General features: G+C 41.9%; 1 protein-coding gene across 1 annotated transcript in view; it reads right to left on the bottom strand.

The window, feature by feature from the left end:
- The window catches only part of PIK3CA (phosphatidylinositol-4,5-bisphosphate 3-kinase catalytic subunit alpha), a 79,721-nt gene that overhangs the window by 11,490 nt on the left and 41,284 nt on the right, over window positions 1-26,947 (bottom strand). Inside the window, exons 6-14 of the mRNA XM_079762660.1 lie at window positions 25,201-25,286; window positions 11,486-11,591; window positions 10,770-10,922; window positions 10,540-10,677; window positions 4,244-4,368; window positions 3,277-3,358; window positions 2,803-2,967; window positions 2,479-2,582; window positions 1,157-1,328 (exon numbers count right to left, since the gene is read on the bottom strand). Of these exons, the coding sequence (XP_079618786.1) occupies window positions 1,157-1,328; window positions 2,479-2,582; window positions 2,803-2,967; window positions 3,277-3,358; window positions 4,244-4,368; window positions 10,540-10,677; window positions 10,770-10,922; window positions 11,486-11,591; window positions 25,201-25,286 (1,131 nt within the window). The remainder of the gene's footprint in view (window positions 1-1,156; window positions 1,329-2,478; window positions 2,583-2,802; window positions 2,968-3,276; window positions 3,359-4,243; window positions 4,369-10,539; window positions 10,678-10,769; window positions 10,923-11,485; window positions 11,592-25,200; window positions 25,287-26,947) is intronic.

Below are 26,947 nucleotides of genomic sequence, written 5' to 3'. Positions count from 1 at the left end.
ATATAAAATTCCAGTTTAGAAGAAATGCCTATATTTACTAATTTAACTAATATCTAGTTTCTTTTTTCTTATCTCAGTTACAACATAAATGTAATAAGCATTATTCTTTCAAAGCAGTCTAGTCCCCTCTTGCTCACAATTCCAGGATCAGAAACAGTACAATTATTTTCTAATAATCTATATTTAAACTTATATACCACAACTTTAATAAAATCAATTCTGTGGCATTTAGCTTAAAACAGTAAATTTTTTTTTACAGAAAGTAATATTTTTTCAAGCAATATTAATGAAGATGTTGGAAAAATTAATTGGTACTGCTAATTTACATTCTGTGTACTTTGGGGACTCACTAATAAGCCGGGATTTTTTTTTTTCATTTCACTGGAGATGAAGTATGATTTCACTTTTAACTATAAAATATGATGGGATAAAGGATAAAGAATAGGAAAAGCTCATGAAAAATCTTCACATTTCATATTCCTCAGTAACTCTAAGCTTGACTGCACTTGACTAAAGCATGACATATTCACTGAGTAACTAAGTCCATTTTAAACTCTGAAATGTAAACACTAATTTTCTTCCACTCATTTTCAAGGTCATTACTAAAAGAGTAAGTGACACAGAATAGAGAAAATTATTTTTATTTATTTTTAATAATTCTTTATTGTTGAAAGTATTGGAAAAATTATTTTTAAAAGTTAGGATTATATAAAAGAGAAAGGAAGACAGAGAGAGAACTAACAATTACTGGGCACTTCCCATGTTCTAGGGACTGTGACATAGCTCATATAATTTAATTCTCACGACAACACTATGAAGAAAGAATTATTCCCATTTTACAGATAAGGAAGATGAATCTCAAAGACTAAATAATGTGTCTAACATTACACAGCCAAGAGCCAGTGGAAATGGATACAAATCCTAATATGCTTGATTCTAAGACCCATGATCTGCATACACAGAGGTAGGCAAAAGTAGGTTTACAGTTGTTCATATGGAAATAATACAAATAAATAATACAATAATAAATAAATATTAATTATTTGTGTACTCACAACTATAGACCTACTTTTGCACATTCCTGTATACTGGGCTCTCAAATAACCCTGCCACACTGCAACAAAGAGTTTCAAAAACAAACTAAAGAGTAATATACCTTTTGAGTCTCATCCTTCTTCTCTTGTTTGAGAATGTCAGTTAAGTTGATGAGCTTTTCCATAGCCTCGACTTGCCTGTTCAGGTGCTTCAAATACATCCCACACGCACGGCAGTAGGATTCCAAAAGCAGGCCAAACCTCTGACTAACTGTTTTATTGTGCATCTCAGATCTAGAGGAACAGTGCAAGATTAAAACAAAAAGGACAATACACATACACTCACACACATATATACATACATATAGTCTCAAATGAGTACATATATATTTAAAAATTTTTTTCTAAATTCAGTGTTATATCATACTAACAATAAAATAATTTAAAACCTATCATTTAGAAGCAAAATAATCGAGAGTTTCAGATAGTTCTTCAAATGTTAATGTACTAGCTTTTAGGTTTATTTCAACTACTTTTTATTAACTAATCTCTCAGATATACATATAAACATGAGCAAAGGGAAAATAGGAACAAAAATAAAATGAATAGGGAGGGAGTTAAGAGTTCAGTGAATACTGTTTTACTCTGTTGGCATACATGTTCCTTTTCTACATTGTCTCTGAATTTAAGTTATTTTATTTTTTTGGGGAGGGGGTGATGAAATGAAATTTTATTAAGGAACATTGCTAAATACACAATAATTTTCTAAATATGATAAAAACTATAAATCTAGAAATCCCAGAAGCTCAACTAACCCAGCCAAAAGGAACTTAAAGAGAAACATACCAAAGCACACCTGAATTTATGTTATTTTTAAACCCAGCTTCTAGGTTTCATTTTAAATTTTAACATTTAAAAAAGCATGTTAACTACAAATCTGTTTCTAAATTTAGAAAAAAGTGTTTGGTTTATGACCCCTACCTTTGAGTATTAGGTATATCTGATTCTACATAATTTTTTCTATTCTTAATTAGCTTCTTTTCTAATAAGAAATTTGAGATTTTTGTTATTATTCTTCTGAATTCCAATTCCAAGGTAAGATTTTTTCTTTATTTTGGGATATTTTAATACACACACAGTGAAACCAAATATACCATTAATCAACATTAACCTAGCAAATTTAACTTCACTTAAAGTAGAATCAAAGACTTTAAAAATATTTCAGCACTCATTCCTGTAAAAAATTCAGTTTTGAATTTCACTGTTTATTTAATTCTAAAGAGAAAAGGTTGAGGGGAAACTCATCATTGGTTATCACATATTTTCAGTATGGAAAACTCTTCCAGACAAACAAAAGCTATAGTATATAAGTATGCATATTTGTACATACATTAAGAAAGTAATATGTCTGTAGATAATTTAATGGGAAAATAATTTGACTTACTTTAAATGCCAAAAGAAAAAGTGCCCAATCCTTTGATTAGTCAATGCTTTTTTGAGTAAAAATCTCACAAGCAGGTTATCCAAATACTGTTCATATTTTAGGACCTATGTGTTTAAAAACAAACAAACATAAAACAACTTTACATCAACGAGGGTCAATTTTTGCATGGTTGGAGTTAAAGGTAATTTTTTTAGAAAGAAAGTAGATACTACTGGTGACAAAACTAATTTTTAAAAAAGCATAAAATCAGTTAATACAGTAGAGGTTTTGGAAGTTGCATGGATTTAGAATAAAACATAATTTTTCTTTTTTACATGATTTTACCTGTACTAGCTGAATTAGGTACTGAGAAAGTTTGTCATCTGTTAAATATTTTTCTAAGCATCGAACAGCAAAACTTCGAACCATAGGGTCTGGGTAGTTGCAGTCCAGAAGCTCCATAGCTTGTTCGGGTTTGATCGGAGGCCAGTCTTTTACCAAGCAGTACATCTGTGCATGAGAAAGACCACAAATCATATTTGTAAAGCAAAGACAGTTGTGAATGAACCCTTTTCAGACATTGTCTTAATTTTTCATTTTAAAATTAGTTTAGATAAAAGCTCCCTTATGAATTCAGTGCTTAAAATGTTCAGTTCTAATTAATTTTATCAGTGGAAGCAGTCTGAATGGTATTTTTCTCTACTATATTACCATTATTAATTAACTTACAACAGTCTATTTCACCTCATATTTATGCAGAATTTGTGAGAGAAAACAATTCAAGCAACAGCTATTCAGGAATCTCAAACACGCATTTACCTGAGCTACTTCATCTCTAGAATTCCATTTAACAGACAGAAGCAATTTGGGTAGAATTTCAGGGATAGTTACACAATAGTGCCTGTGTGGAAAAGATAAAACAAAATAAAAAACATTCTTGCACGTTATTTATAAGGCCTAGATGTCTAAATTTCCAACTATGCAATCTTTAAGAAGTTCCAAACACTTAGGTTTTATCGTTACTAGCCTTCCTTAAAATAAAAAATAAAAATCAGTGTTTTAACATCTTGTTGCATATTTATGTACACAGATACCTAGCTCCAGTTATAATGGCAAGGGAGGCAAAAGAAAAATCCAAATGGAAGGCAGGTACTTAGGAAAAATTGTGAATTTATTTTATAACACTCTTTATATAGCTCATTTTATTCACCCAGTAAGCAACTTGGACCATGAGAAGAGTCACCACTTCTACTGTGGTCACGGGAAAGAATTTATGTTTTAAGGAACTTCTGCAGAAATGCACTGCAATTGCTTTATTTAAATAAAAGTGTCACCAAGTAGTACGATAATTTCTTCATAAGTAAAAATAAGGCATTATACTATTACTTTGAGGAAGTGTAAGAAAAAAATGAAAATGAAGGGAATTCCTAAAAATAGAAATATCTAGACCAACTAAATTGATCTAAAACAACAGGATATTTTTTTGGATCTTGAATTTTATTAAAAAGCAAAAATAAAAGCCAAATCCTAAAAAAGGTGTTATCAAATTAGAATTTTTTAAAAAGTATTCAATATCCAAAGTTAATATCAATGCAGCATGATTTTTTCTAGAAATACTGATTTATATCTACAACTTTAAAAAGGATATGTTTATATAAAAAGTTATGTGTATTATGCTTTATTTACTTTAATAGGTATGGTAGGAAAAAAGGCAAGATCAGCCAAAGCCAATTCTTTCTTTTCCTCTGTAAGATAAGAAACGGAGACTCTTCATCTTAACACTTACCTGTGGCTCCAAAGAAAATCTTTCTCTTGCTCAGTGATTTCAGAGAGAGGATCTCGGGTACAAATTGCTCGGAGCTGTTCTTTATCATTTTCCCTTAATTCGTTGTCTCTAGCTAGTCTGTTACTCTGTAAAATAAAATAATATCTTATATGATTTTCTCTGCTATATTTTTCATGAGTGATCCACATAAAAAAAGAAAGAAAACTGTCAGTTCACTTTATATTGCTTATTAACTTCTGTGAAACAGTTTACTATTCCCATGATAAGACTTTATTTTTAGGAATAGGGAAGAATCAGCTCAAGATAGTATTTGTGGAACAAATCCAGTAACTATTTTTTTTTTCTTCCAGTAACTTATTTGGTTAACATTAACATCAACCACAGAATAGTAACTGCCAAAGTTAGTCAGGGATAAGAAATTGGATACTAGGGGTTAGTAGTGAATAAGTTACTTCTCGCGCTGATGAGGACCCTCCTTAGTAATCTGCTAATGTTTCTGGAATAAGAGAATATGAAATAGTAATATAGTAAAATTAAAATGTAAATTATTTCATAATGGTTGCCTGGATACATCCTAATAGTCACTTTTAGGCTTTCAAATTTAAAAAGTAAAAATAAATAAGGGAAAAAAGTAGAAGCAATATCCCCATTAAAACCATGTACACTGCGTTTTTGGGAACCAAAAACACCACAACTTTTGGTACAATTCCAAGTAATGCATTTTTTTTTCTTTAAATGTAGATATATTAACTATATAATAATTATGAATTCATATTAATGTATTATAAAAAACAATTCTTTATCCTTTAGAAAGGGTTACAGATATTCCTAATGGCTAAAAATGAAAGCAAACATCCATGCTACTAGGTTTTTATACATTTAAACATTGTTAATTTATCTAATAGCATCAAGAAATATTATTAGCACATATTTACTCAACAAATATTTATTAAAGCATGGACTGTGTGCTTTGTCTTGTTCTTACTGTTTAGGGTCATAAAATTATAAAAACCTGTATTAATGGGGCCTCTGTTACAGTAGAAAATTAAATGAACAAATAAGAAAAATACTGGCAAGTTGATTTAAATACTCTGGGTGATGTAACAGAGAATGACTGAGTGACTACTTTAGACTGGGTGCTCAGAAATGGCCTCTGAGAAGGCATGAAAAGGTAATATTTAATTGTAATCCAAGTGACAAGAAAGAACCATCCACACTAAGATAGGAAAAGACTATTGCAGATGGAGGAACAAGGAAAATGCCTTAGGGAAAGAATTAGCTTGGTGTGAAGGAGGCACAGGAAGAAGGCCAGTGAACCTGAAGCCCAGTAGGTGAGGGAGAGGAGTGATAGGAGGTCATGTTCACAGCATAAGAAATTTTCAGGTCAGGGTAAAGGGTTTGGATTTTATTTTCAGTGAAAACTAGTTAAACAATGAAAGTCATGATTTGATTTATGTTTAATAAAGATCATTCTGAGTCCTCTGCAGGGGGAGGGAGACCAGTCAGGAGGCTACTGGAATAACAGTTCAGGTAAGAGATAAAATATGCTTAACCCTCCTTTCACCAGGAAAAGTAGTCATTACCACTTACCATCTGGGTCCATGGACTTTTAATTCTTTTGCATTATTTACTTATCTTTATTTGTTTTTATTTTTAATATAGAATAACTTAGAGAAGAATAAAGTGATGGTGAAAAGCAATTATATGACAACTGGATAATAATTTAAATATAGTAAAACCAAGGTTATTATCCAAAGTAAGCAACATCCTTTGAATGCAACTAACTGCTTGCTTATCAACTGTTGTGCATGAGCCTGGAACATATTCATCTTGTAAATACTAAGTCCAGATTTTAAATACATATCTAATAAGTTCTAGTTTATCATTACTTCTGGCTCTTCTCGTATTCACATGTCAAAATGTAGTATTTTTGAAAACCTTGATGCCTCATAATTTTGTTGGAATGGTCATCTTCTTTGCTTTATATTTGTAAAATATTTCTATTTTTATACTTACAGATACCAATCAGAATAATGGATCCAGAGAATTTTTAAATTTCTACATCACCTTTTTCTTTCCAGTTACAGGTACAACTAATTGGATAGGGATATGGGCATGTCATGAGCATGCTTATCAGTATTTCAACCCTAACTTAAAATTAAGGAATTCCTGCTCATTTATAACAGAACTAGAGGTCTGGTGCAGGAATTTGTGCACAGATCGGGTCTGGCCGGCCAGCCCCAATTGGGGAGATCATTAGATAACTTATTTAGACTTCTTATGCCTGTTTCTTTACTGGTGAAATAAAAATTATAATAGTACCTACTTCACATTGTACTAGGTACTATTTCATCTTGCTTTTAAGATGAAATGAGATAATATGTGAAAAGTGATCGGTATGGCATTTGGTACACAGTAAATACTCAATAAATATTAGTATTTATCATCAAGGAATTATATTTATTTTTCTAATCTATTGATTTAATGAGAGGAAGGAAGAGAGGGAGAGAGATGGGGTGGGGGAGAGAGCGCGAGAGAAAGAGAAAGAAACAGTGATTTGTTGTTCCACTTATTTATGCATTCATTGGTTGCTTCTTGCAGGTGCCCTGACTGGGAATCGAACCTGCAAATTTGGTTTGTCAGGATGATGCTTTAACTAACTGAGCTACCTGGTCAGGGCAGTTATCATAAAGTAATTAAACTTATAGAATAGTGGCTACAAATTTCAAGAAAGAGAATCTCTTTTTAATGTCAAAAAAGTTCATTTTAATTGTACTTTTAGTATCTGACAAAATTCAGTAATGATTTTAAATTTATTTGTACTTAAAATAGCCTTTTTATATCTTTGAAAGTGCAAAGGCAGGAAGGGTAAAGATTATTATTATTATTATTATTATTCAGTTTACAAAAGGGATTGGTAAACTCCCTATTGAAAGTTCCTAAATGTGGCATTGTTGGCTGCCCCTGGGTGCTGCTGTTATTGCACCAGGAATATGTAAATTATGATAGGCATATTTCAGGACCTCTTGGCCCATATTCAATTGGTTGGTCTATGATCTATAACTAGGTCAAAACGAAAGTGATAAATTTGAAAATAAGAAAAAAAAGTTAACAAAGAACAAAAACATCTCCTCTTAGCACTGACAATTTTGTCCTTGAGAAATAAGGAAGAGTTAGAGTTAATGGTTCCTACATTATTATTTTGTAGTTCCAAATTTATGGCCAAGATCAGACAACTAGATCAATATTTAAATCCTATTATATATATACTAGAGGCCCGGTGCACGAAATTCGTGCATGGAGGGGGGTTGTCCCTCAGCCCAGCCTGTACCCACTCCAATCTGGGACCCTCGAGGGATGTCCGACTGCCCGTTTAGGCCCGATCCCACCGGGATCGGGCAGTCAGACATCCCTCTCACAATCCAGGACTGCTAGCTCCCAACTGCTTGCCTGCCTGCCTTCCTGATTGCCCCTAACCGCTTCTGCCTGCCAGCCTGATCACCCCCTAACCACTCCGCTGTCAGCTTGTTTGCCCCCAACTTCCCTCCTCTGCCGGCCTGGTCACCCCTAACTGCCCTCTCCTACAGGGTTGATCACCTCCAACTGCCCTCCTTTGCAGGCCTGGTCCTTCTCAACTGCCCTCCCTTGCAGGCCGGGTGCCTCCCAACTGCCCTCTCCTGCTGGCCATCTTGTGGAGGCCATATTGTGTCCACATGGGGGCAGGATCTTTGACCACATGGGGGCAGCTATATTGTGTGTTGCAGTGATGATCAATCTGCATATTACTCTTTTATTAGATAGGATAGAGGCCTGGTACAGGGGTGGGGGCCAGCTGGTTTGCCCTGAAGGGTGTCCCTGATCAGGGTGGGGTTCCCTTGGGGCGTGGGGTGGCCTGAGCGAGGGGCCTGTGGTGGTTTGCAGGCCGGCCACGCCCCCTGGCAACCCAAGTGGAGGCCCTGGTATCTGGAATTTATTCTCCTTCTACAATTGAAATTTTGTAGCCTGGAGTGGAGCCAAGCCTGAGGCTCCCTTAGTGGCCAGCAGCCATTTCTGTTGGGGTTATAAGTGAAACTTTGTAGCCTTAAGCGGGTGAGCCTGGCCAGGGTGTGCGGAAAGCTTTGCTTCCCCTGTTGCCAGGGACAACCCTGGCCTGCTCTCTCAAGCTCTGTTCTACCGCCATTTCTGTTTGAATTTGTTTACCTTCTATAATTGAAACTTTGTAGCTTGAGTGGAGGCTTAGGCCTGGCAAGGGCAGGCAGAAAGCTTGGCTTCCTGTTACCTAGGAAACCTTGCTCTCTGTGGATGTAGCCATCTTGGTTGGGTTAATTTGCATACTCACTCTGATTGGATGGTGGGCGTGGCTTGTGGGTGTGGCTTGTGGGTGTGTCAGAGGTATGGTCAATTTGCATATTTGTCTATTATTAGGTAGGATACTTTTCTAGGGGATTGAGCTATGGTGGTGAAGCAATGTCCTCTGCTTCCATGCTCACCTAACAATCCTACCTAATAATAGAGTAATATGCAAATTGACCGTACCTTCACTACACCCACAAGCCACGCCCACCAGGAAACCATGGATCGCAGGCAACCCAGGGTCGGCTCCTGTGATCCGTGGCAGGGACGCTGGGGTCCAGCCGAGCCCAAGGCTTTTCCAGCGGAGGCTTTTCCGGCCTTGGGCACCAGCGGGGAGCCTATGACGGATCGCAGGCAACCGGGGGTCGGCTCCTGCGATCCGTGGCAGGAAGGCTGGGGTGTGGCTGAGCCCAAGGTGGGGAAAGCCTCCACCGGAGGCTTTTCTGGCCTTGGGCAACATCAGGGAGCCTGCGATGGATCGCAGGGAACTGGGGGTCTGCTCCTGCGAGGGGTTCTGCTCCTGTGGTGGATTGCAGGGAGCTGGGGTCCCTTGCCCAATGGGTGGTGTCTGCAATCACAGGGAGCTGGAGGTCCCCTTCCCAGGCCTAAAGCTTTGGCCAGAGTCTTTAGGCCTGGGCAGGGCACAGCCGATGATTGGTGTGAACTATAGCGGAAACACCTTTTCTGACTGCCCATTGGCTAAGATTCCTGTGTGCCACTGGTAATATTCTTAGTAACTTGGGTAATAAGAATCCAAAAAGGTGATCTAAGGTTTTTCCACCACACTTCTGGAGAAAAAAATGAAGGTCCGCTGCTGGAGGGCTAAGAAATGTCATATCCTGCCCTAGCCAGTTTGGCTCAGTGGATAATGCCTCGGCCTGCCGACAGCAGGGTCTGGGTTGATTCTGATCAAGGGCATGTACCTAGGTTGCAGGCTCTTCCCTGGCCGGGGCCCAGATCAGGGCTCATGCAGGAGGCAACCAAAGTGTTCCTCTCACTTTGATGTTTCTCTCTGTCTTTCCCTTTCTCTTCCACATTCTCTAAAAGTCAATGGAAACATATCCTTAGGTGAGGATAAAAAGAAAAAAGAAAGAAATGTCATATCCTATGAAAGACACATCTTGAAAATGCCTAAAGAAAACTGTCATTTTTTCTTGGTGAAGGGACTGGAGTCGTGTTGATGAAAACACCTTGGTGGCTGTGGTGACTGGCAGTGGCTGCAGCAGCAGGATGATGGGGCTGGTGCCTTCCCCTGACCAGCCCAGTTGCCTCCCATAAAGGGAGGCCAGACTGCGGCTTAGGCCCGCTTCCCGTGGGGATCGGGCCTAAGCCATCAGTAGGATATCCCCTGAGGGCTCCCAGTATGTGAGAGGGGGCAGGTTGGGCTGAGGGACCCCCACCCCCACCCCCAGTGCACGAATTTCATGCACCGGGCCCCTAGTATATTTATACTTCGGCTAAATTTCAAAGTTACTATTTCAGAAAGGTCTTCTCTGAACCCGATATTAGCCTTTTTCTCCCATCCCTCTGTTAGTCATTACTGGCACACTATTGCTTTTTCCTTCTTGGCACTTATCATGATCTATAATCTTATATTTTTGCTTTTACCTGCTTACTATCTATTTTCACCATGAGACTACATACTCAGTGGAGGTCTCTTTAGGTTACAACGTTATTGCCTGGTACATGTCATACATTAATGGCATTCAGTAAGTATTTGTTAAATGAAGACAGGCTATAGCTCTGAATAAAGTAAGGATAGGCAGGGCTGCAGTAAAAATATTAGCATATGGAGAATTTTATTATATTACAACACTGTCCAAGCACCTATAGTAGCTATGCCAATGTAACCAAAACATATGAAACCCCTTCTGTATAAAGAGTATGTATCCAAATCCACTGATTATGGCTGATACTTAAGAAAACTTAGTGATTTGTCTTACCAGTCCTGCATGGGAATAACTAAATCCTGCTTCTCGGGACACAGACCAGTTGGCATGCTCTTCAATTACTGACATATCTGGAAACTTTACCACACTGCTGCTGAACCAGTCAAACTCCATCTCTAAGCATGGGGTTTCCTAAGAGATAGAATAAAAGTTATTACATATATATTGTGTTTGACTTTCATAAAAAAAGAAAAAATTCTAATTTATAATAAGAAAAAGCTTACTTTATTTGGATTTGACCCAGTAACACCAATAGGATTCAGCAAATCTTCTAATCCATGAGGTACTGGCCAAAGATTCAAAGCCATTTTTCCAGATACTAGAGTATCTGTGTAATCAAACAAGTTTATATTTCCCCATGCCAATGGACAGTGTTCCTTAAAACACACAAACAAACCGAAAAATATTCACTACTTATTGGGTTAAATTATTAAAACTGTTTCAAAACACTTTTCTTCCCCAGAAAGGAGAATTCAACAACTATGTACATAACAATGTGTACAACAAACCATATTAATTTTTACAAAGTATAAATATCTCGCTTTCCTTTTTCCCATTTTAAATGACATGTATTTTTTCTAATTATTATTATTAGGTAATATGAACCAAAGCAAGCAAGACAGATATTTGCATGTAGTTATTTAACAGATATTTGTGTGTAGTCACTTGGCATATTCCAAAACAGTATCAAACTCAGGACAAACTCACAATTTATAAATAAAATTTAAAAGCTCTCACAAGATATTCTTCTATGATACATTTATTAATTAAAAATCTTAAATTATTTATTTTATTTTCTATTTTTTTATTAAGGTATTATATGTGTACATATCTTACCATTTAAATTATTTATTTTAGATAAATAAAACTAATATCCATTTCTTGATAAAAATTCAATAAGCAGTATAATTTAGAGTTTCTAAAGGTGAATATAATTTACCTCTTTAGCACCTTTTCGACCTTTAACAGAACAAATGGAAAGGCAAAGCCGAGCAGCACGAGGAAGATCAGGAATGTATATATCATAATTCAGCCATTCATTCCACCTATGTAAAATTAAAAAAATTAAGAAAGAATTTATCCCCCCAAAAAAGTGTTTATCCAGAGCATATGAATGACTCCTACAAATCATAAAGAAAAAAATAAAGCGAAAAACAGGCCAGAGATAGAATGGAACAGACATTTATCCAAATGGCCAATAAACATGAAAAAGTAGTCCATATTATTTGTCATCCAAAAAATGCAAAATAAAATGTCATGGAACTATCACTATATAAAAGATTAGCTAAAACTATTAAGGATTGATGATACCAAGGAGTGGTTATAGAATGTGTAGTAACAGGAAATCTCATATACTGCTAGTGGAGGTGTAATTTATACAACCAATTTGGAAAGCATAATGTACTAAAATTGACCTATGACAGCTCAAGGTATAAAATCAAAGAAATGCATGCATTTCTGCCTAGAATGTTAACAGAATTATTTACAATATTCCCAAACTGCAAACAATCTTAATGTCTAATAGTAGACTAGATAAATTGCAGTATATTCATATAATGAAGTACACAGTAATGGAAATGAACACCAGCTATTTACAAAATGGATAACACAAACATAATATTAAGTGAAAAAAGACACAAAAGAATATCTACTCCGTGAGTCCATTTACATAAAATTCAAAAAGCCCAAACTAAATAGTAATATTAGAAGGATAATAGCTACCTTTAGAGAGGAGAGAAGACTAATGGTCTGGGAGAGGGAATGAGGAGGGAGGAACTTTTAGAATACTGTTAAATGTTCTACTTCTTGACCAGTGTAGTGCTTATATAGATATTCACTTTATGATAACTCACTAAACTCTGCAATGTATACTTTTGTCCAATTATGCTATATACTTTCACCCCCCCCAAATTAGCTTATAAAGAGGCAAATAGAAAAGGAAAACTAAATAAAATGAAATTTCCTATTATGATTACAATGATATTTAATTACTTTTATACATGATGCAGTTTTATTCATTTAAATAAGTCAGTATTAAATAAAATGAAGGATATGTTAGCAGAAAGTATTTGAATTTTAGAACTATTTTGCAAGTAAAACTTGACATTCATAATAATAATAATAAAAAGTTACTATAAAAAGTGATAATTTTTTCTCAAATTTTAATAATAAATTTCCTTCAATTTATTGGATGTTACATGTGAAATAATGTCTATATTTTATTTGGTGGACATATCTGTAAAGAGCCAAGCAAAATACATAGTTGTTATTAGATTATAGTAATGGTTAAGAGTATGAACTCAGAAGTCACACTACCTAGAGTAGAATCTTGTTTTTACTATTTTATTACATGTGCAACCCTCACTTTGTCTGTTTACTCATTTTGGAAATGTGACTAATAATAGTATCTATTCTCATAAAGTTGTTGTGAAGATTAAATGAGATAACAAAAGTAAATAAATTAGAAGTGTAACTGGCCCAAGGTAAAATCTCAAGTGCTAAATGGCTTCTTCAAAATTCTATTCTGTTTTTGGTCACAAATAAAACAAGACTTAATTAACAACAAAGTGGTATAAAATTTTTAATTAGCCAAATTAAGGTTATAAAACTTTATTAGTAAAATAAGTTCTGTGTATTCTTTGCTTGATTATGAGTGAAGATTAAAAAATATGATCCACTTATACAGAGAAGGTATGTTTAAAATGAGGGAACTTAGCAAGAAGGAATTCTAAAAAATAAAGAAAGAATGCATATGGAGAGAAGAAATATTGTGGGATTTGATAAGTTCACAGTAAATGTACCCAGGGATTTTTATTTATTACTTCTAAATCTCTAGACTTGCTCAGAGTTAATGAGAAATATTCTATATACTATGAGAGCTATATCCTATGAATGTTGTTTATAATACTACTAGAGGCCCGGTGCACGAAATTCGTGCACGGAGGTCCCTCAGCCCAACCTGCACCCTCTACAATCCAGGAGCTCTCAGGGTTGTCCTACTGATGGCTTAGGCCCACTCCCCATGGTTCTCTGCTCTCTGCAGGGCCTGGAGGTTTCCCTGCAGCCATGGAGATGAAGTCCCCATGCCCTACTGTCTACTCTCTGCCTGCTGCTGCCATGCGCCATGCAAAGGAAGCCCCAATGCCCTGCAGTGTGCTCTGTCTGCCAGGCCTGGGGGCTTCGCCAACACGGACACACTAAGGAAGCCCCAATGCCCTGTTGTCCCGGCTCTGTCTGCAGGGCCTGGGGGTGTTCCCACTGTCATCTTGCTAAGGAAGCCCCCAAGCCCTGTTTTCTGGGCTCTGTCTGCTGGACCTGGGGTGTTCCTGCCACCTCTGCTCTAAGAAAGCCACCATGCCCTGCTCTATGGGCTCTGTCTGCAGGCCTAGGGCTTCCCCTCTGCTTCAGTGCTAAGGAAGCCGCCATGCCCTCCTCTCGGGGCTCTGTCTGCAGGGCCTGAGGCAGCGATCAGGAATCTGTCATGCCCTGTTCTCCCTGCTCTGTCTGCAGGGCCTGGGGCTTCCCGTCTGCCGCGATCAAGAAGCCTCCATGCCCTGTTCTCCCTGCTCTGTCTGCAGGGCCTGGGGCTTCCCGGCTGCTGCGATCAAGAAGCCGCCATGCCCTGCTATTCCCCCGCTCTGTCTGCAGGGCCTGGGGCTTCCCGGCTGCCGTGATCCGGAAGCCCCCATGCCCTCCTCTCGGGCTCTGTCTGCAGAGCCTGAGGCCGCCATCAGGAAGCTGTCATGCCGGTCTCCCTGCTCTGTCTGCAGGGCCTGGGGCTTCCCGGCTGCCGCGATCGGGAAGCCGCCATGCCCTGCTCTCCCCGCTCTGTCTGCAGGGCCTGGGGCTTCCCGGCTGCCGCGATCCGGAAGCCGCCATGCCCTGCTCTCCCCGCTCTGTCTGCAGGGCCTGGGGCTTCCCGGCTGCCGCGATCCGGAAGCCGCCATGCCCTGCTCTCCCTGCTCTGTCTGCAGGGCCTGGGGCTTCCCGGCTGCCGCGATCAGGAAGCCGCCATTTCCCCGCTCTGTCTGCAGGGCCTGGGGCTTCCCGGCTGCCGCGATCGGGAAGCCGCCATGCCCTGCTCTCCCCGCTCTGTCTGCAGGGCCTGGGGCTTCCCGGCTGCCGCGATCGGGAAGCCGCCATGCCCTGCTCTCCCTGCTCTGTCTGCAGGGCCTGGGGCTTCCTGGCTGCCGCGATCAGGAAGCCGCCATGCCCTGCTCTCCCCGCTCTGTCTGCAGGGCGTGGGGCTTCCCGGCTGCCTCCATCGGGAAGCCGCCATGCCCTGCTCTCCCCGCTCTGTCTGCAGGGCCTGGGGCTTCCCGGCTGCCGCGATCGGGAAGCCGCCATGCCCTGCTCTCCCCGCTCTGTCTGCAGGGCCTGGGGCTTCCCGGCTGCCGCGATCGGGAAGCCGCCATGCCCTGCTCTCCCCGCTCTGTCTGCAGGGCCTGGGGCTTCCCGGCTGCCTCCATCGGGAAGCCGCCATGCCCTGCTCTCCCCGCTCTGTCTGCAGGGCCTGGGGCTTCCCGGCTGCCGCGATCGGGAAGCCGCCATGCCCTGCTCTCCCCGCTCTGTCTGCAGGGCCTGGGGCTTCCCGGCTGCCGCGATCGGGAAGCCGCCATGCCCTGCTCTCCCTGCTCTGTCTGCAGGGCCTGGGGCTTCCTGGCTGCCGCGATCCGGAAGCCGCCATGCCCTGCTCTCCCCGCTCTGTCTGCAGGGCGTGGGGCTTCCCGGCTGCCTCCATCGGGAAGCCGCCATGCCCTGCTCTCCCCGCTCTGTCTGCAGGGCCTGGGGCTTCCCGGCTGCCGCGATCGGGAAGCCGCCATGCCCTGCTCTCCCCGCTCTGTCTGCAGGGCCTGGGGCTTCCCGGCTGCCGCGATCCGGAAGCCGCCATGCCCTGCTCTCCCCGCTCTGTCTGCAGGGCCTGGGGCTTCCCGGCTGCCGCGATCGGGAAGCCGCCATGCCCTGCTCTCCCCGCTCTGTCTGCAGGGCCTGGGGCTTCCTGGCTGCCGCGATCAGGAAGCCGCCATGCCCTGCTCTCCCCGCTCTGTCTGCAGGGCGTGGGGCTTCCCGGCTGCCTCCATCGGGAAGCCGCCATGCCCTGCTCTCCCCGCTCTGTCTGCAGGGCCTGGGGCTTCCCGGCTGCTGCGATCGGGAAGCCGCCATGCCCTGCTCTCCCCGCTCTGTCTGCAGGGCCTGGGGCTTCCCGGCTGCCGCGATCGGGAAGCCGCCATGCCCTGCTCTCCCCGCTCTGTCTGCAGGGCCTGGGGCTTCCCGGCTGCCTCCATCGGGAAGCCGCCATGCCCTGCTCTCCCCGCTCTGTCTGCAGGGCGTGGGGCTTCCCGGCTGCCTCCATCGGGAAGCCGCCATGCCCTGCTCTCCCCGCTCTGTCTGCAGGGCCTGGGGCTTCCCGGCTGCCTCCATCGGGAAGCCGCCATGCCCTGCTCTCCCCGCTCTGTCTGCAGGGCCTGGGGCTTCCCGGCTGCCGCGATCGGGAAGCCGCCATGCCCTGCTCTCCCTGCTCTGTCTGCAGGGCCTGGGGCTTCCTGGCTGCCGCGATCCGGAAGCCGCCATGCCCTGCTCTCCCCGCTCTGTCTGCAGGGCGTGGGGCTTCCCGGCTGCCTCCATCGGGAAGCCGCCATGCCCTGCTCTCCCCGCTCTGTCTGCAGGGCCTGGGGCTTCCCGGCTGCCTCCATCGGGAAGCCGCCATGCCCTGCTCTCCCCGCTCTGTCTGCAGGGCCTGGGGCTTCCCGGCTGCCTCCATCGGGAAGCCGCCATGCCCTGCTCTCCCCGCTCTGTCTGCAGGGCCTGGGGCTTCCCGGCTGCCGCGATTGGGAAGCCGCCATGCCCTGCTCTCCCTGCTCTGTCTGCAGGGCCTGGGGCTTCCTGGCTGCCGCGATCCGGAAGCCGCCATGCCCTGCTCTCCCCGCTCTGTCTGCAGGGCGTGGGGCTTCCCGGCTGCCTCCATCGGGAAGCCGCCATGCCCTGCTCTCCCCGCTCTGTCTGCAGGGCCTGGGGCTTCCCGGCTGCCGCGATCGGGAAGCCGCCATGCCCTGCTCTCCCCGCTCTGTCTGCAGGGCCTGGGGCTTCCCGGCTGCCTCCATCGGGAAGCCGCCATGCCCTGCTCTCCCCGCTCTGTCTGCAGGGCCTGGGGCTTCCCGGCTGCCTCCATCGGGAAGCCGCCATGCCCTGCTCTCCCCGCTCTGTCTGCAGGGCCTGGGGCTTCCCGGCTGCCTCCATCGGGAAGCCGCCATGCCCTGCTCTCCCCGCTCTGTCTGCAGGGCCTGGGGCTTCCCGGCTGCCGCGATCCCGAAGCCGCCATGCCCTGCTCTCCCCACTCTGTCTGCAGGGCCTGGGGCTTCCCGGCTGCCGCGATCCGGAAGCCGCCATTTCCACGCTCTGTCTGCAGGGTCTGGGGCTTCCCGGCTGCCGCGATCGGGAAGCCGCCATGCCCTGCTCTCCCCGCTCTGAGGTGACTGGGGGCAGCCATCTTGTGGCTATGGGGGCCGCCATTTTTGTCGCGGAGTGATGGCTAATTTGCATATTACTCTATTATTAGATAGGATGCAAGTAAAGCATGTTTCTTCTCAAGTCCACACACAGAGAACAATTAAGTTCTTTATTATTAGGCAATGGTTTTATATATATAGTTCAAATTGATTCTGATTTTGGAGAGAACGTAACATTTATGAAGAAATCATATGGTAATTTATCTAGTATACGGGAAGTACAGTATTTGGAACAATCACTTAATCTCAGAAGAATTTTTTAATATCTCCTTTTCATTCTAATAACTTCATTTTCTTTTATCTTTATTTTTTTTGTAAATACAGAAAAGTTTACAAATTTACTAAAATATTCAGACTGCTACCATAGGGATTTTATCTTTTAGACTACAGAATTCTTAAAGAAAAGATAATCAAATATAAGTTCTTTTCAAATAGCTTCTTTAATTCACTAAAATTTTGACATTATAATCTTAGATTGTTAAATATATTTACCTGGGAGATCGAAGATGGCTGCCGACGGGAAGGCAGACTGAAAGATAGTGTGTGAGTGAGAAAACAAAGGGAGAGTGTGTGGTTGCAGAAGGAGTGTTTGTTGGTGAGTTGAGGGACAGCTATATTCCAGCAGACTGTGGGGGACTGTTGGACAGGGCGCCCCTGACCGGGCAGCCCCCACTGCTGCTGGATTCCCTCCCGGAGGGACCAGCTCGGACGCGGAGACCGTGCCATCTTGAAGGGGAGAGTGGATGTTATCGGGAGCCTGAAAAGCCCGGGGAATCTACAACTACGGCACCCACCGAACAGCTGCGAACCTGAGAACACCGGTTCCCAAGTGGCGCAAGCACGCAGATTCAGAGGACCTATACACTCCACCACGGAAAGGAGAGAGAGAACTACATAACCAGACATGGGGAGACAAAGAAACAGCCCACATATGAAAGAAAAGCAGGCATCACCAGAAAAGGAAGTAAACGAAATGGAGGCAAGCAACCTGTCAGAGAAAGAATTCAGAGAAAAGGTCATAAGGTGGATGAAAAGAATGGAAGACAAATTCGACACTATGAGTAAGAACCAAGAGGAAATGAAGAAGAATCAAGAAAAAATGAAAAATGACATCACTGCTGTAAAGAACTCAATAGAAAGCATCAAGAGTAGACTAGATGAAGCAGAGGACCGCATCAGTCAGCTAGAAGATAAGGTAGGAAAAAATACCCAAGTAGAGTAACTTCTAGAAAAAAAAAATTAAAAAGCAGGAGGAGAGCCTAAGGGAACTTTGGGACAACACGAAACAAAACAATATCTGCATAATAGGGGTGCCAAAAGGAGAGGAAATTAAGCAAGGAATAGAAAACTTGTTTGAAGAAATAATGACAGAAAACTTCCCTGATATAGGGAAGAAAAAACCCACACAAATCCAAGAAGCTCACAGAGTCCCAAGCAAAATGAACCCCAAAAGACTGACGCCAAGGCACATTATAATTAAATTGGCAAACACTAACGACAAAGTAAGAATCTTAAAAGCGGCCAGAGAGAGACAGAAAGTTACATACAAAGGATCTCTCATCAGACTAGCAACTGATTTCTCAACAGAAACACATCAGGCCAGATGGGAATGAAATGAAATACACAAAGTCATAAAAAGGAAGGGTCTGAATCCAAGAATACTGTACCCAGCAAGGCTATCAATCAAACTTGAAGGTGAAATCGGGAGCTTCACAGACAAAAAAGGACTAAGGGAGTTTATTACTACCAAACCAGCAATGCAAGAAATGCTAAAGGGTCTGCTGTAAAAAAAAGAAATAGAAAGCAAAGAAGGAACACGGGTAAAGAATAAAAATGGCGGCAAACAAGTACCTAGTCTATCTAACAAAATAGTAATATGCAAATTAACCATCACTCTGCTACACCCACAAGCCACGCCCACCAGCGAATCAGGGGTGAGTATGCAAATTAACCCAATCAAGATGGCTGTGGCCACAGAGAGAACAGGAGGGAGGCTTGGGTTTCCCCGGCAATGGAGGAAGCCAAGCTTTCTGCACACCCTGGCTGGCCCAGGCCTCCACTTAAGGCTACAAAGTTTCAATTATAGAAGATAAATAATTCCCAGATAAAGGGCCTCCACTTTGGTCACCGGGGGGAATGGCTGGCCTGCAAACCACCACAGGCCCCTCGCCCAGGCCGCCCCATGCCCCAAGGGAACCCCCACCCTGATCCGGGACACCCTTCGGGGCAAACCAGTCGGCCCCCACCCATGCACCATGTCGCTATCCTATCTAATCAAAGAATAATATGCAAATTGACTGTCACTCCAACACACAAGATGGCTGCCCCTATGTGGACACAAGATGGCCAGCAGGGAAGGGCAGTTGGGAGGGACCAGGCCTGCAAGGGAGGGCAGTTTTGGGCAATCAGGCCAACAGGGGAGGGCAGTTGGGAGGGACCAGGCCTGCAAGGGAAGGCAGTTGGGGGCGATCAAGCCTGCAGGGGAGGGCAGTTAGGGATGACCAGGCCGGCAGAGGAGGGCAGTTGGGGGCGGGGAGCAGTTAGGCATCAATCAGGCTGGCAGGGGAGTGGTTAGGCAGTGATCAGGGTGGCAGGCAGAAGTGGTTAGGGGCAATCAGGAAGGCAGGCAGGTGAGCAGTTGGGAGCCAGCAGTCCTGGATTGTGAGAGGGATGTCCGACTGGTCGTTTAGGCCCGATCCTACCAGGCCTAAAAGGGCAGTCAGACATCCCTCGAGGGGTCCCAGATTGGGGAGGGTGCAGGCTGGGCTGAGGGACACCCCCCCCCCCCCCGTGTACCAATTTCGTGCACCGGGCCTCTAGTCAATAACGTTAAATGTAAATGGATTAAATGCCTCAATCAAAAGACATAGGGTAATGGATTGGATAAGAAAACATGACCCATTTACCTGCTGTCTACAAGAAACTCACCTCAGAAGAAAAGAGGCACACAGACTGAGGGTGAAAGGATGGAAAAAGGTTTTTCAGGCAAATGGAAATGAAAAAAAAAGCGGGGGTAGCAATACTTTATCTGACAAATTAGATCTCAACGTGAAGGACATAAAAAGAAATAAGGAAGGCCACTTCATAATACTAAAGGGAGCAATCCAACTAGAATAAATAACTCTGGTAAACGTATATGCACGCAATACAGGAGCACCCAAATACATAAAAAAAAAACTCCTGGAGAATAACAAGGGAGAGATTGACAGCAATACAATCATAGTAGGAGACTTTAATACCCCATTATCACCATTGGACAAATCCTCTAAACAAAAAATCAGCAAAGAAACAGCAATCCTAAATGACTCACTAGACCAGATGGAATTAATTGACACCTTAAGAACATTTCACCCCAAAGCTACAGAATATATATTCTTCTCAAGTGCACATGGGTCATTTTCAAAGATAGACCATATATTGGGTCACAGGCAAAGTCTCTTCAAATTCAAGAAGATAGAAATCATAATCAAGCATCTTCTCAGATCACAGTGGCATAAAACTGGAAATCAACTACAATAAAAACAATCCAAAAAAATCAAACACATGGAGACTAAATAGCATGCTATTAAACAATGACTGGGTTACCAGAGAGATCAAAGAAGAAATAAAAAACATCATGGCAACAAATGACAATGAAAACACAACAATCCAAAATCTATGGGACACAGCGAAAGTAGTCTTGAGAGGAAAGTTCATAGCTCTAAAAGCCTACTGCAAAAAACAAGAAACAATGGTAATAAATTACCTAACCCTACAACTCAAAGAGCTAGAAAGAGAGCAACAAAGAAAACCCAGTGTAAGCAGAAGGAAGGAAATAATATAGATCAGAGCTGAGAAAGATGACATAGAGACCAAAGAAACAATACAAAAGATCAACAAAACCAAGAGCTGGTTCTTTGAAAGGATAAACAAGATTGATGAACCTCTCTAGCCAGGCTCACCAAGAAGCAAAGAGAGCGGACCCAAATAAACAAAATCAGAAATGAGAGAGGAGAAATAACAATAGACCCCACAGAAATACAAAGGATTGTTAAAAAATACTATGAACAACTCTATTCCAACAAACTGGACAACCTGGAGGAAATGGACATATTCCTAGAAAAATACAACCTTCCAAAACTCAATCAGGAAGAAATATAAACATCTCAATAGGCCAATAACTATGGAAGAAATTGAAGCAGTCATTAAAAAGCTTCCAGCAAACAAAGCCTGGGGCCAGACAGCTTCACAGGAGAGTTTTACCAAACGTTCAAAGAATAACTAAAACCTATCCTCCTCAGACTAATCCAAAAAATTCAAGAGGAAGGAAGGCTTCCAAACTCATTGGATGAAGCCAGCATCACCCTAATACCAAAACCAGATAAAGACAACACAATGAAAGAGAACTACAGGCCAATATCCCTCATGAACATAGATGCCAAAATCCTCAACAAAATTCTAGCAAATCGGATCCAGCAGTACATCAGAAAGATCATACACCATGACCAAGTAAGATTTATCCCAGGGATGCAAGGATGGTACAATATCCGCAAATCAATAAACGTGATACATCACATAAACAAATTGAGAGATAAAAATCACATAGTCATATCAATTGATGCAGAAAAAGCATTTGACAAAATCCAACACCATTTCTTGATAAAAAGTCTCAGCGAGGTAGGAATAGAAAGATCATACCTCAACATAATAAGCGCCATATATGATAAACCCACAGCCAACATCTTACTCAATGGGCAAAAACTAAAACCATTTCCCCTAAGAACAGGAACAAGACAGGGATGTCCACTCACTACTCCTGTTTGACATAGTACTGGAAGTATTAGCCATTGCAATTAGACAAGAAGAAGAAATAAAAGGCATCCAAATTGGAAAAGAAGAAGTAAAGCTGTCCTTATTTGCAGATGACATTATATTGTACATAAAAAACCCAAAAGACTCCATCAAAAAACTATTAGACTTAATAAATGAATTAGGCAATGTAGCAGGATACAAAATTAACGCCAAGAAATCTATGGCATTTCTATACACCAATAGTGAACTTACAGAAAGAGAGATTAAAAAAGCAATCCCATTTACCATCGCACCAAAAAAAGTAAGATACCAAGGAATAAACTTAACTAAGGAGGTAAAAGACCTATACGCGGAAAACTACAGGACACTGAAAAAAGAGATAGAGGAAGACGTAAACAGATGGAAGAACATACCATGTTCATGGATTGGTAGAATCAACATCATTAAAATGTCCATACTACCCAAAGCAATCTATAGTTCAATGCACTCCCCATTAAAATACCAACGGCATATTTCACAGATCTAGAAAGAACTCTCCAAAAATTTATCTGGAATAAAAAAAGATCCCGAATAGCCACAGCAACCCTGAGAAAGAACAACAAAGTAGGTGGGATCTCAATACCAGATTTCAAGCTGTATTACAAGGCCACTGTTCTCAAAACAGCCTGGTACTGGCACAAGAACAGACATAAAGACCAATGGAATAGAACAGAGAACCCAGATATTGACCCAAACCACTATGCTCAATTAATATTTGACAAAGGAGGCATGAACATACAATGGACTCAAGACAGTCTGTTCAATAAATGGTGTTGGGAAAACTGGACAGATACATGCAAAGAAATGAAACTAGATCACCAACTTACACCATACACAAAAATAAACTCAAAATGGATCAAGGACTTAAACATAAGATAGGAAACAATAAAAATACTAGAGGAATCCACAGGCAACAAAATCTCAGACATATGCCAAAGCAATTTGTTCACAGATACCACTCCTAGTGCAATGGAAACTAAAGAGAAAATAAACAAATGGGACTACATCAAAATAAAAAGCTTTTCCACAGCAAAAGAAACCATCAGCAAAACAACAAGAAAGCCCACTGTATGGGAGAACGTATTTGCAAATGTTATCACTGATAAAGGTTTAATCTCCAACATCTACAAGAAACTTACACAACTTAATAAAAGGAAGATAAGTGATCCAATAGAAAAATGGGCAACGGACCTAAGTAGAATCTTTTCAAAAGAAGATAGAAGGAAGGCCAAGAGACATATGAAAACATGCTCAAAGTCACTAATTATCTGAGAGATGCAAATCAAAATGACAATGCGGTACCATCTCACACCTGTCAGAATGGCAATCATCAACAAATCAACAAACGACAAGTGCTGGCGAGGATATGGAGAAAAAGGAACCCTTGTGCACTGCTGGTGGGAATGCAGACTGGTGCAGCCACTGTGGAGAACAGTATGGAATTTCCTCAAAAAACTGAAAATGGAACTCCCATTTGACCCAGTAATCCCACTTCTAGGAATATATCCCAAGAAACTAGAAACACCAATCAGAAAGGATATATGCGCCCTTATGTTCATAGCAGCACAATTCACCATAGCTAAGATTTGGAAACAGCCTAAGTGCCCATCAGCAGATGACTGGATCAGAAAACTGTGGTACATCTACACAATGGAATACTACGCTGCTATAAAAAGAAGGAATTCTTACCATTTGGTAAACAGCATGGATGGACCTGGAGAGCATTATGTTAAGTGAAGTAAGCCAGGCAATGAAAGAAAAATACCACATGATCTCACTCATTTATGGAAAATAAAGAACATTGTAATCTGATGAACAAAAAGGTAGATACGGAGGCAGTAAAGCACTGAACAGACTGTCAAATTACAGCGGGAAGGCTGGGGAGTGTTGGGGAGGGGGGAAAGAGATCAACCAAAGGACTTGTATGCATGCATATAAGCACAACCAACAGACACAAGACACTGGGGGGGAGGGATGAGGACACGCGACAAGAGGTAGGGGAGGCTGGGGGAAGGTCAATGGGGAAAGAAAAGGAGATATATGTACTACTATATGTAATACTTTAGACAATTAAAAAAAATACATTTCCCTTTTACTTTTATAAAGCTAGTTTATTTTTTGGTTTTGAAACAACTAGAATAAATGTACCCACTATTATTTTGGGGGTTTTGCTTGTGGCTTGTTGAACTCCTTAGATTGTTGGTTTTACAGTTTTTATCAAATTTGGAAAATTTTTGGCCATTCTTTACTCAAATATTGTTTTGTTGTTCCTTTCACAACCAAATCACTCAACCTGTGAGAGTCATGCAGTATGACTAGGAAATAAATTTTGTTGTTCTAATAAAAATTGTAAAAGATCTTGGGGTTGTTTGTTGTCACAGCATAAGTTCTAACATGAATGACGTATTTTCTGACCTAATGGTTCCGGTAGGGTGAGGAACTATTTCCCTTTCTCCAGGCAGAAAAAACTACCATCTCTTTGAACTTGATCCAAACTCTAGAATGGTAGTCACCTCTAGCAACTTAATTACAAGATCAAAATTTTTTCTTGATTCTCCTAGAATTCAGTCTAAATTCATTATGAAATTTACTTGTGGAAATCTATAACACTTTCCCCAATAAAAATAAAGTAACAAAAAAAAAAGAAATTTACTTGTGAATGATTCACTAGTTAGCTTGGTTGCTATTCCACAAAATCCATTTTTAACACCAATTTGAGTTCTCTTAAAATATTACTATTATATTCAGGGTAGACTCTTATCCCAAATGATTCTATAGAGAAAGGAAAAGAAATGGCAGGATGACAAGCTGTTGGATTATACTACCTTTTATTCTGTCATTATATCTAGGTAGTAATAATTTAAAATGTTTCCAAGAACTCCTCCTCTTCCTAAGAAACTGATTTATTTGAATGTCATATTTACCTATTCTTGGGGGTAATGTGCAGAAAACTGCCTCTTAGTAGCCTGGCTCTGGAGCTGTTTGCCAACTCTCAGTTCAACTATCAGTGTAAATGATAATGGAGATAAGAAAAGAATAAAATGCTAGGTTTATGAATCATCAGTACCAAACTGTAACCATATTTTGTTCTCTCCTTGATACAATGGAAAGAATCAGAAAAACCCTACAGGTAAAATTTTATAGAGACTCAATAAAGTGATCCTGTGATTTGACAGAAAGTCCTTATGTTGTATATGTAAATGTCTGGCAATTTCCTTGACTTGTATAAAGCCAATGATGGAAATTGTATTACTTTTATTAATTGCATTGCTAAACACTAATATGACTTATGAAGATAGAAATCCATATACTTCCTTACCTAGGATTGGAACAAGGTACTCTTTGAGTGTTCACATTATCACATAAGGGTTCTCCTCCATGGTAGATACCTGTTCGAACATAAATCTAAAGAAAAAAAAAAAGTATGTGTATACAAATATATATAAACATCCTATCTAATAATAGAGTGACATGTAAATTACCATCACTCCGCTACGCCCACGATTGGGCGGCGGGAGGCTGGGGGGCAGGACTCGGGGTGGCCTATCCGGCCATTGAGAGGCACGGATCCACTGCCACTGAGGGGGGCTACCCTGCTGTTGAGAGGGGCAGGGGGCGGGACTCCCGCCCCCTGTACCTCTCAACGGCCAGATCCGCAGCCGCTGAGGGGGCCTGCCGCGGACACCCAGCTGCGCCTCTCAACGGCAGGGTAGCCAGGTGTCTGCGGCAGCCCCCCTCAGCGGCCGTTGAGAGGCGCAGGGGGCGGGAGTCCTGCCCCCTGCGCCTCTCAACAGCAGGGTAGCCCCCCTCAGCGGCCGCGGACCATCAAAAGTAGGGGAGCTGGGTGCCTGTCTGCTCCGGCACCAGGCCTTTCAGAAGCCTCCGCTGAGCCGGAGGCTTCTGAAAGGCCTGGTGCACCAGCAGAGAGGCACCCAGCTTCACTGCAAAAAGCGAAAGCGTGTAGGGGACCCTACACGTGCATGATTCAATCATGCACTGGGCCTCTAGTATATATATAATACAAACACACATGTACACGTACGGAGCAAAAGTAGGTTTACAGTTGTATGTATGGAAAATACTAGAATAATTAATAAATAATAACACAAGAATAACTGTTTTCCCCTGGCCAGGTAGCTCAGTTAGCAGAGCGTTGTCCCGATATGCCAAGGTTTCAGGTTCCATTAGAAATTTCTGTTCAGATGTAGCTTTTCAGTTCTCCTTTTCTCACATATATAATAAGTTAATACTGATGCAGGCTCTTCACCAAAATTTGTTGCAGTTTTCAGGGGAACATCAGACTAATAAAAATCACTATAGGCCCACCTTTAGGACAGGTATGGAATTCAGAGTTTTTCATGTTTTAGAAAGATAAATTGGTACATATACTAAACATTATTCAATACTATTTGAAGTTAGAACACCCATAAATATATTAATACTTCTGTAACAAAACACATGAATATTCATAGTAGTGGGATAAATAAAGATACAAAAAAACCTTGCTTCAATTTGGGCCAGGTTTTGCTGCCAAATAAATTCTGTAAAACTTTTGGTTTTAAGAGCTTAGAATTGGGATCATTAGAACCATTAGGATATTAGAATGACAAAGGACCATAAACTGTGTAATATCAGAGGTAGATGGGTGGTTTTCTAGCCACCTGAAAATGTACTGTAGCTCAATAGATCATTATTTAGTTCAATAAGTTTATATAAAATCTACACTAATAAAAGAGAAAGATGCAAATTGACCATACCTTTGTGACGCCCACCAGCCAATCAGGAGTGAGTATGCAAATTAACCTAACAAATATGGTGGGTTAATTTGTATATGCAGGTGCCGAGTGGCTGGGGGCGGGGCGGGACGCTTGCATTTGCATCGTCAGGCGTTCCGCACTGCCCCAGCAGCTCCAGGTCTCTGGGTAGTGTGAGAAGGCAGAAAGGCGGCTCTGGGCCGGAGCGAAGGCAGAAAGGCAGCTCTGGCCAGAGCGAAGGCAGTGCTGGCAGCCAGGGGAAGGAAGGCCCATTCTTGCACGAATCTTCGTGCATCGGGCCTCTAGTAATTT

This window comes from Cnephaeus nilssonii (genome assembly GCF_951640355.1).
Source record: "Cnephaeus nilssonii genome assembly, chromosome: 3".
In the NCBI taxonomy this organism is placed as follows: domain Eukaryota; kingdom Metazoa; phylum Chordata; class Mammalia; order Chiroptera; family Vespertilionidae; genus Cnephaeus; species Cnephaeus nilssonii.
Note: the sequence above shows the minus strand (reverse complement) of the source record. Positions and strands in the feature narration are given on the sequence as shown.